Source organism: Sciurus vulgaris, assembly GCF_902686455.1.
Source record: "Sciurus vulgaris genome assembly, chromosome: 2".
Taxonomy (NCBI): domain Eukaryota; kingdom Metazoa; phylum Chordata; class Mammalia; order Rodentia; family Sciuridae; genus Sciurus; species Sciurus vulgaris.
The window spans coordinates 81950043-81961199 of NC_136462.1; the positions used below are offsets into that span (position 1 = coordinate 81950043).

Below are 11157 nucleotides of genomic sequence, written 5' to 3' on the forward strand. Positions count from 1 at the left end.
TCTATCTCTCTGGGCATTATCACGCTTTCTTTTCATCTTTGCTTCTACATTTTCGTGTCTTTTTGTTTCCTTTGTGCTTTCTTTTCCAGACATTTTATTTTTAACTTTTACTCCTGAGGATTTACTCTACAGATATATTTTCATGTAAGATTAGTTATGTATATCTGAAATTATTAGCAGCACAAACTCTAAAAGGAAATAAACTCCTACACACATTATCTTCCTCCCTTTACTTCTTTAATTTACTTTTCATCATCTCCTATTGCCTCTCTGTCTGAACTTGACAAACATTTGAATGAACAAATACTTGACCGTATATTGTATTTACTTTGTAAAATTAATGTTCATTATTTTAGTTTTAATGTTACTCAGAATAACGCTATGGTTCATTTTCATGTATAAGAAAAACTAGGCAGAATTTTGGATGATTAAATATTTTCTTCTGTGTATTTCTATGTACTATAATTTAATTGAGAAATAGAAAGTAACGAAGCACATTTTAAAAAATGTATAACTATCAAAACAAAATTTGCAGTAGGTTATTATTAAATTTGAGAGGGCAAAGACCTAAAGACATGGGTCTACAAGACACCTTGAAGGTCTTCATTTAAGTATAATTATTTTTGAAAATTATTTTTGAAACATAATATATTCTTTCCATCTTACTCTTTTGCACCAAAAATATGCACATACTATGATATTTTTTATTGATTTAGTACCACTATTTAACTTCTTAGATAGTATCTCTGACTTCTCATCCCTTCTATGAGTTACATATCTAAAATAAAATGTCCAGACTTGCTGCTTTCATCATGCCTTATTAACGTGTGCCATTCTATTATCACTGACACTAATGAAATGTCAAATATTAGACAGGCACATGTATACTTGTGCTTGAGGCAGCAAAGTCATAACGGCCAAGTTAAGGAACCAGCTTAGGTATCCATCAACATTTGAACAGATGAAGAAAACGTGGCATATGTACACAATGGAGTTTTATTCAGTTATAAAGAAGAAAAAAATGTGTCAGTTGCAGGAAAATGGATGGAACTAGAGAGCATTATGTTGAGTGAAATAACTCAGACTCAAAGTCAAGGGCCAAATGTTATCTCTCATATGTGGATATTGGAAAGAAAAAAGAAAGAAAGAAAAAAAGATTTCACAGTAAAATAAGAAAGACCAGGAGAGAAGAAGAGGATCAGAGGGATGAGTAGAGGGAAAGGGATGTACTAGGAAATGAAACTGGCCAAAGTATGTTAAGTACATGTAGAACTACACCATAATTAATCCCACTGTTTGCATGTAATCAGGCACTAATTAGAAAAAGAGAAAAAATAAATGTGAGGGCCTTAACTGGCACTTGCTTTGATTATTTAATATTAAACATGTTTTTGTTGTATGCTTCTAGGTGGCATTCCACTAATTCCCACTGCTAGTACTCCACAGGGTTAAATTTGTTATAAACCCCAGAGCACATTCTCTATTGCATCATAAATTAGAAGTGCATGATGATGTTCAGAATCTATGATGTACAAACATGAGAACATATATGTAAGGAAAATGTTTAGAATGTTCCATTAATTTCCCCTTCAGCGGATGGAAGAGAAATAACTCAGACTCAAAGTCTCTATTTGAGAGCACCGTCGGACTCTTGGCAAGGTGAAATTTGTTATATGTGTACTTGAAATAGAAAGAAGAAATACAAAAAAAAAAAAAAAGCATGCATTTTTCTGGGACATCTGCTGCTGTCAAATTCATGAGAACTGAATAATGCTGCAGAAATAGAATAAAGGTAAGCACTTTCTACCCTGACCCTGTAATGAAGCTACTTCCATGTTTGATTCCTAGCATTATTTGAAAGAGACCAAAAAAAAGTGGAAATATCAAGAACTTTGGGAGATTAACCATCTGGATATTAATTTGGTTATAATACAAATGACCGATTCTAGCCCTCCCACCCCCAGAACAAAAGGTAAAGTGGAGAAAAGGGATAAGAAATCCCAATCACTCAGACGGTAGGCAGAGACTCAAGACAAACTTCACTTACTTCACAAGAATGTAACAGGTACACATATCCAGCTGACATGCTCTGCCTGTGCTTCTTCAATGCCAGATGAGTTTTGTATCAGGTAAAATGACAAGGACGTCTAGAGGTGGTGAAAGCCTTTGGGCTCCACTTTAGCCCACACTAACAGTAGTTTTTCATCCTCTGTGACTGGACACTCACTTGAACCTGTGACACCCTCTTCTGTAGGAGCTCATTTTGTGCAGAGGGATGTCCATCTCGTACGCAGTTATCCTCAGTTTCTATAGTGAGCACAATTTGAGAATGTCTGGAACAGAGTACAGAAATTAGACTAGAAGAGGGCAGCGTACCGAAGACTTGGGATTTTATGGAATTCCATTTGTTTGGTGACAGGGAATAAACACAGACAGTAGAAAGTGAACAAAGGAAGAGTGAGAGAAACTATCAGGGGCTACCTGTCTCTTGGAATCATGAACCTGAAGAAGCACAGGTGATCAACCCCAGGTGAGCAGTGGATGCACCATATGTAAGTATAGGAAGGGAGCGCCCAGGCACACTGTCCTGGAAGCAGATTCTGCCGACAGCAGGAGGTGTGGATATGGAGGTCAACTGGGTTCAAGTGGATACAGAGAAAGGAGCTCCCCAGCTACTTCTAAGAACATCAAAGATATTTTGTTATATTTCAGATTTCTTAGACTATGTTTGTGCTAATGCATGTGAGAATGCATGTTTGTGTGTACAAATATGTGCTCCTGTATTTTAAGTACTTGTTCTACAACATTTAGCTATTAGTTACAAACATTACTAATCACATAAAACAGATGTTTGGGTATATCCTCACAGGTGTGCTCTAAAATGCAATGCATTGTCTAAGTTTCCCATGAGTTCTCTATGGACCTTTAAGGTTGATTTTTCTTTATTCCTTACCTTACTTTTTTCTTTAACTCCTCTATATAGTGGTGTCATTAATAATTTGTCACATTTCCCTTAGTACTCCTTCCCCACATTCACTTGCACTGTTGTAAAATATTGATATGATCAGCACATCATAAAACAGCATTTAAAGTCCTAATTTAATCATATTGAGTATATTCACAAAACTGTGTAAGAATCAGCATGATATAATTCTAGAACCTTTTCATCAGGCTAAAAAAAAAGTCCTTTTATACATTGTGTAGCACGGTACCCCAAAGCCTAGGAAATCACTATTCTACTTTCAGCCTCTAACAGTTTCCCTGTCTGGACATTTTACATAACTGCTTTGGGCTGCCTCCTTTCACATAAGGTAATGTTTTTGAGGTTCCTTCCCATTATAACATGTATCAATACCTCACTGCTTTTGTGTGTGTGTGTGTGTGTGTGTGTGTGTGTGTGTGTGTGCCGAATTGCTTCTGTATCAATAGCACTTTCAAAAAGTATTATATGTAAATAAAATCAGTCTTAACATCTGTATATTTCACAATAATTTGTTCTAATCAGTAGTCATTTCTCTTTTGTATATTCCTCTTCAACAGTGATATACGTAGTCTCACAATATTGATTATGTATTTGTAAAATATTTTTATAATAGACTAACACAAATATGTGACTTTTAAAAACATCTGGGGTAATACAGAGAAATTCTGCTGATGTTAGCACTCCAACAGATTACCTTGTTAGCCCCCAACCCAGAATGAACACATTCTACTTTGGAGACTAGTATACAGACTAAATCTTAATTCTCAAGTTCTCCAACCTAAGTATGACTCTTATTTAGACAAAGCTTTAGATGTAAAAGGAGAATTATTATTATTTTGGTGGGGGGATTAACAGGGATTGAATTCAGGGGCACTCAACCACGGAGTCACATCCCCAGCCCTATTTTTGTATTTTATTTAGAGACAGTGTCTCAGTGAGTTGTTTAATACCTCGTTTTTGCTGAGGCTGGCTTTGAACTTGGCATCTTCCTACCGCAGCCACCTGAGCCACTGCGATTATAGGCATCTGCCACTGCGCCCACAATGTCATGATTTGGCATTAAAGTGACTTGATAACATAGTACCAATGAAGCATTAATAATTTCCTAATCAGTTTTAACACAGAAATACACACTATTCTATCATTTGCTAATGAAATCAATGAAGTAAATACATTACAAATTTAAAATAAACTGCAATTAATTTTAATTTAATTATCTCTTAAATGAGTATATGTTGTATATAGTCAATTCCAGCTGCACTCTAATTATAATAGTTGGGATAGTCAAAATCCTTTTGGTATTATGAAAAATGTCTGTGAAAAGGATATTATTTGGCTAACAGTCTGACATTTGGAGAAGCAGATTTTAGGTATATGGTAAGCAAACTGGCTACTAATTAGAATTTGAGAATAGGGCATAGTGCATATATAGAATTGTCATCTCATGAGGGATATAATCAGAGTAATATCTCTAAGTCAGGTCAAATGTACAGATCTTGTTTGAGAGCCTGATGACTAGTTTAGGTTGAGAAATCACAAGGGTAACTAGGAAGAGCATAAATTGGAATTATCATTTCAATACAGAAAACAAACAGAAAGGTAACAAGCAGGAACTCAGGCTTCTATAGGGCTTGAAAAAACACTTTATTATGTGACAATAAAGAGAAGGGACAAATAAAGAAAGTTGGCTAATAGTCTAACAGTTATAAACAGTGAATCACTTATTTACAACAATGGTAAGTCACCTACAACCACGAAATGGACAATCTTGCTAAGGGTTAAACTGTGCTTTAGTCAGGAAATTTCTAAAACACTGTAGGAAAACTAGCCTAGAGTTGTACAGAGGCATGGTTACATAGAAATTCAGGGTTAAATGAGTATGAAAGTGTAGATAGAAGACCCAAGCCTTGGTGAGGAATGAGTAGAATGAAAGATGGGTTAAATCAAGGTTCAGGGGAATTACGGGGAATAAATTGCTTTCAGCTATGCTAATTTTGAATGTAGCACATATTCTTTTTACTAGGAGAGGATCTATTGAGCAGAGAAAGGGTGGTTATAACAGGTAGCAATTTGCTTTTTGTTATTCTTCAGATTAGGAAATGATGGAGAGTGGGAACAGCACAATGGTGACAGAATTCATCCTCCTTGGTCTGACCCAGTCTCAAGATGCTCAAATTCTGGTCTTTGTGCTAGTCTCAATATTCTACCTCATAATCCTCCCTGGAAATTTTCTTATCATTCTGACTATAAAATCAGATCCTGGACTTGCAGCCCCCCTCTACTTCTTCCTGGGCAATTTGGCCTTCCTGGATGCCTCCTACTCCTTCATCGTGGCTCCCAAGATGCTGGTGGACTTCTTCTCTGAGAAGAAAGCAATTTCCTACAATTGCTGCATCACCCAGCTGTTCTTCTTGCACTTCCTTGGCGTAGGGGAGATGTTCCTTCTTGTGGTCATGGCCTTTGACCGCTACATTGCCATATGTCGGCCTCTACACTATGCAACAGTCATGAGCCCCAGGGTCTGCTATGCATTGTTGTTGGCTCTGTGGCTTGGGGGCTTTGCCCACTCCATTGTGCAAGTGGCCCTTATCCTGAATTTGCCCTTCTGTGGCCCAAACCAGCTGGACAACTTCTTCTGTGATGTGCCACAGGTCATCAAGCTGGCCTGCACTGACACCTTTGTGGTGGAGCTCCTGATGGTCTCCAACAGTGGTCTGCTCACCCTCCTGTGCTTCCTGGGCCTTCTGGCCTCCTATGCTGTCATCCTCTGCAGAGTAAAGGGACACTCCTCAGAAGGGAAGAGCAGGGCTATCTCCACATGCACCACCCACATTATCATTGTGTTCCTCATGTTTGGACCTGCCATTTTTATCTACACTCGCCCCTTCAGGGCTTTCCCAGCTGACAAAGTGGTTTCTCTCTTCCACACGGTCATCTTTCCTTTGCTGAACCCTGTGATTTATACACTTCGCAACCAGGAAGTGAAAGCTTCCATGATAAAGTTGTTAAGTCAGCACAGGGTGTTCTAAAAGGAGTAGAAGAATGAGTAAAGCAAGAAAGGAGAAAATCCGGTCAAAAAGAAATAAATCATTCCTTCGTGCACTGAATAAATGAGTCATTTAGTAAACACACTATTATCAACCACTTCCAATTTTCAGGCTGTGTTTAAGGCATATGAATGAGATAAATAACATTCCAGATATCCTAGGGTTACTTTCAAGTGAATAAAGACAGGTGAAACTATTAAATTAGGGAAAAAATATTCAAAAGTAGTGCCACACTGCAGATTGGGGAGGTGCTAAATACCTTATTTTTGGTTGTCAGGTAAGGTGTTCTGACACAAACCAGCTGGTCTTTTGGTGTTCAGCTGATACGAAGATGATCTGAAAAAAGTAACTACACAATTACCTGAGAAATTTTAGGCCGAAAGGATGACTGATACAAGGACCAACAATTTTATAAGTTTGGTACATTTGAAGACCATGAATAGGGATAGTATAACTGTTGTGGAGCTGAAGAATCTGAAAGTGGCAGGAATTGAAAGAGGAGAGGTTGACAAATAAAGTCTCCTGAAGTATATTAAGCAATGGAAAGAAGTTCGCTCCATTCAAACGTCAAAGAAGACCATTAAAAGGCATTAAACTGGAGGATAAGTATTAGTGCTTCCTACTTGTCCTGAGGCAAGGGCCTCAAGATTCTGGAGGAATTCTATGGAAAATAAAATATTAAGTAGAAAAAAGTCATGCTGTTAAGTATTTTTAATGGAACCATAATTAGTTATTTTTTCCTAAATTTGGAGAGTGTTGTGATCTCTCCCACTGTTGTTGTTAATCTTGGAAAGGAATTTGAGTTCCCTTCAAATGATTTCATCCTGAAAACAATTATGTTGGCTATTTGGTGTGTCAATCTTTATTTAGTTATGGATGACTAAACCACTCGTTTCTGTGTTGATTTATTTGTTTGTTTGAATGCGGGTAATACCAGATAATATGTATTTTTAAAATAGTTGAATGGGCAGGCTATGAACTTGGAATCCAGTAGTATATATTACAATGTTAAAAACCAAATGGTTCTATTAAGTACATCCTGTCCTCATAGTAATTATTGATCTGGAAAATACAATAGCTATTTTTCTACTGCCGGCTATAAGCTCACAGAACTGAAACTGTGTGCTATACTCAGGAAAATAGCCCAGAGCTTCTCTAGCACTAGTAGATATCTCCATATAAAGTGGAAACCTTATATTCTGCAGTCCCTATGCCACTTTCCTGATTTCTGAATTTAAGACTTACATAAGTCAATCAGAAGTTCTAGGAAGACATTAGGGTCTAATTTTAATCCTTGATGTCTCTGGACAAGACAAAGATAGATTCAGTCTTAAGAAGGCTGGGAATTAGTCTTCTTTCCATGAAGTTAGTCTTTCTAAACTGTGATACTAATGACATTTTGAGCCCAACAATTATTTGTTGTGAGGCGATGACCTGTGCTCTGTAAATTGTTGGGTAGTATCCCTGACCTCTACTTACTAGATGCTAATACAACCTCCTCACTTGTAAACCAAAACTATCTCCATGTATTGCCAATATCTCTTGGAAGGAATATTTGCCCACAATTGAGACTCCCTGGGTTAAGAAGATGAGTTTCCTGTGTGTGTAGATCTTTATTTTATTTTATTTTTTTGGCACTGGGAATTGAACTCAGGGGCACTTGACCACTGAGCCATATCCCTGGCCCTACTTTGTATTTCATTTAGAAACAGGGTCTCACTGAGTTGCTTAGCATCTCAATTTTGCTGAGACTAGCTTTGAACTCATGATCCTCCTGCCTCAGACTCCCCACATGCTGGAATTACAGGCATGCTCCAGTGTGCTCGGTCCTGTGTACAGATCTTATAGTAACATGGTCAACCTTATAAATAAGTACCATAATCTATATCCTATGCAACTTATGATTTTTAATGAAATATATTCATAATATAATAAAAATCACTGAAAAATATAAGCATGTTATCTAAATATAAGTGAAAAGTCATTTGTATGTATTTAGAGACTATCCAGAGTATGGAAGTAAATAATATCACTAAAATAACAATGATGACTATGTTCAAGATAGCAGAAGACAATGTATAATAAAGAGATTAAAGAATTTCAACAGAAAATTGGAATTCAGGACAAAATCAACCAAAATTCTGTTAATTAAAAATTGTGAAAATAAGAATTTATTATGAGTTTAAAATTGGATTAAATACAGGCAAAAACTAAAGAGTTAGCTAAAAATAAAGTGAATAAAAATTTCAAATGAAATGCAAATTGGATATAAAGGAAAACAAGGTAGAAATATTAGAGATATGTAAGAAACAATGAAAATGTCCTATCTATGTGTAGTTGACATTAAATAGTGTGAGAAAAAGAGAAAATGGGAAAGACGCAATATTTGCAGAGAACTTCTACAAACTGATAAAGGGCATCAACCTAAGTGTATCCCAACTCTTAAAACCATAAGCAGAATAGTTTTGTTTCCGCTCTCTTCCTGTAACAAGTATCCTTTTCACAGTCTGTTCAAAACACTGTCTTCCATGTATTTGCAGTTATTGTTGGTGATTCTGCTATGTAAAGCCCCAACAAGAGCACTAAGTACTAACTAATGTTCCAAAGCACAAGGAGGTCGTGACTCTGATGATACCGGTAGGAGTGATACTGGTGGCAACAAGGTCATTTTAAAACAGAAGTCTTTTTATTTTTTTTATTTTTTTATATTTAGTGTCATTTTATTAATAGAAAATAATAGGTGAAAAGAGAAAGGAAGTAAGTTTTATGAATTAATTATTAAGACTACCTTCCTTACAGGGCTATCTACTGCTGGAACAGGAGTCTTTTAAAAGAAGCGCAGATAAAACATAATAATGTATTGATTTTTTGATGAAAATGTTGAGACCAGAGATTTGCAGAAAGATATATTGCATTATTTTCTAAATTATTATCATTTATTAATAAACATTAATCATAAACTATAATTATAATTTGCTATTATTACATAATCTAAAGGAAGTTGCTTTTAGGATGAAATTATTTTTAAAGATAGTTAAATAATAAGACTGTAAGGACAAAAATACTTCAGAAAAATCACAGAATGTTACCACTCATAAAATATTGATGTTATCATTGTTAGAACTTAAAAGGAGGAACAGATGATAAAATTTAATTTCCTATGAAAACAGTCAAACAATGGGCAAATACTTAAACACTCATTTGAGCTAGAAGGATTTCAATAGTGAGATTCTCTCCATTCAGTGCCATGAGATCTTACAAATCTACCTATATTCTACATTCGTATGATGATTTTTAGAAATCCAAAAAATCCAGAGGCAATAGCTGGACCTTTAATAAATAGATTTAAAAACACTATGATATCACTCTGGCCAATGATTTCTTGAATATGACCACAAAGCACAGGAAACCAAAAACAGATTGAGACAAAACATTCTACATAGCAAACAATTCATGTAAGAAGATATCCCATAGTGTGAGAAAATATTGGCAATGCATACATCTGATAAGGGGTTAATATACAAAATATATAAAAATCCCAAACAACTCAATAGTAAGAAAAAATAATTCAAAAATTGGCAAAGAATCTGAGTAGACATTTCTCAAAGGAAGCATAAAAATAGCCAACATGTATATGAAAAATCTCCTGTATCATAAGTCATAGGGATACACAAATTAAAACTTGAATGAGATGTCTCCTTACACCTGTTACAAGAGCTTTTATCAAAAAGATGAAAATAACAAGTCTGGATCGAGCATGGAAAAAAGGGAAGCCTTGTACACTACACTTTTAATGGAAAATATTGAGGGAATGTAAACTAGTACAGATAATGGGGAAAAAAGTATGAGGTTTTCTCAAAATTCAAAATAGAGCTACATATGATCCAGTTACCTATCTACTGACTATATATCCAAAAGACATTATCAGCATGCTGAAGATAGATCTACCCTCCCTTGCTTATTTAGCACTATTCACAATAGCCAAGATACGGAATCAACATAAGTGTCTATCAACAAACAAATAAAGAAATTTGGGTATATATGCACAGTGGAATAGTATTTGGGATTTAAAAGGTTGAAATCTTGTCATTTGTTACAACATGGATGAACATGAAGATGTTATGTTAAATGTGGTAAGTCAGGTACAACAAGACAAACACCGCATAATCTCACTTATACATGCAATCAAAAAGTCAAACTCACTGAAATAAAGAGTAGAAAGGCTGTTACCAGAGGCTGAGATGAAGAGTACAAAGGGTTTAATCAAAGGGTACAAATTTTTAATATGAGAGGAATAAATTTAACAAGTTTATTGTATGTCAAGGAAACCATAGCTAAAAATGTATATTATCATATTAAAAATTTCTTACTGACTATATTTTAAGTGTTATCGCCACAAAAATAATAATTATTTGAATTGATGCATATGTTAATTAGCTTGATTTAACCATTTCACAATGTGTACTTATACCAAAATATCACATTGTACATCATACATACATTTTGTCATACATGCACACACACACAAAAAAACAGAGTAAATTTTATGGAGTAACAGAGTAAACATCATTATCAATGTTTATTGTATAAACTTATAGAAGCAAAAGTATGACCATTTCACAAAAATTCCATAATTTATCTCTAGTTCTGTCTTTCTACATTATTTTGAACACGGACTGTTGTCTTTAAAATCTCATCATAGGTGAAAAATGACCTCACATTTTCTGAAATGGCAAAGGGATATTTTAACAATCCCCAGTGCGTTTTCACCATCAGTCTCGGAGGGATCTAATAACGATCAAATTTGATTTCCCCTGGATGTCCCTTACCCATGGATACTTTTAAATACTGTACTCTTTTGAATCCTGAGTGGATAGTCTCACTGAATGGTGAAGACTAGACATTTCAAGATTTTATAAAGGTGTTACTTCCAAAGTTCAAGTGCAAACTGGTAGGTTTCATGACCCTGATACATTACCCTACCTATAAATTGCATCTGCCACACTATTTGTACTTATAAATTGAATGTATACCTAAGCAATAAATATAAATGCCAAATTTCTAAAAGGAGGGGATCAAAAAGAGTTGAGTAAATGCAAATGAATTTGACTTTTTTTCAAATTGGAA

At 35.2% G+C, this 11157-nt stretch overlaps 1 protein-coding gene across 1 annotated transcript; it reads left to right on the forward strand.

Annotated features, from left to right (window-relative positions):
- Positions 1–5082: 5082 nt before the first annotated feature.
- Positions 5083–6012, forward strand: LOC306653406 (olfactory receptor 4N5-like; the record flags this gene model as incomplete). The annotated part of the gene is made up of 1 exon (XM_079126412.1): positions 5083–6012. One exon carries the CDS (start codon positions 5083–5085, stop codon positions 6010–6012), a length of 930 nt encoding a protein of 309 aa, XP_078982538.1.
- Positions 6013–11157: the final 5145 nt, after the last annotated feature.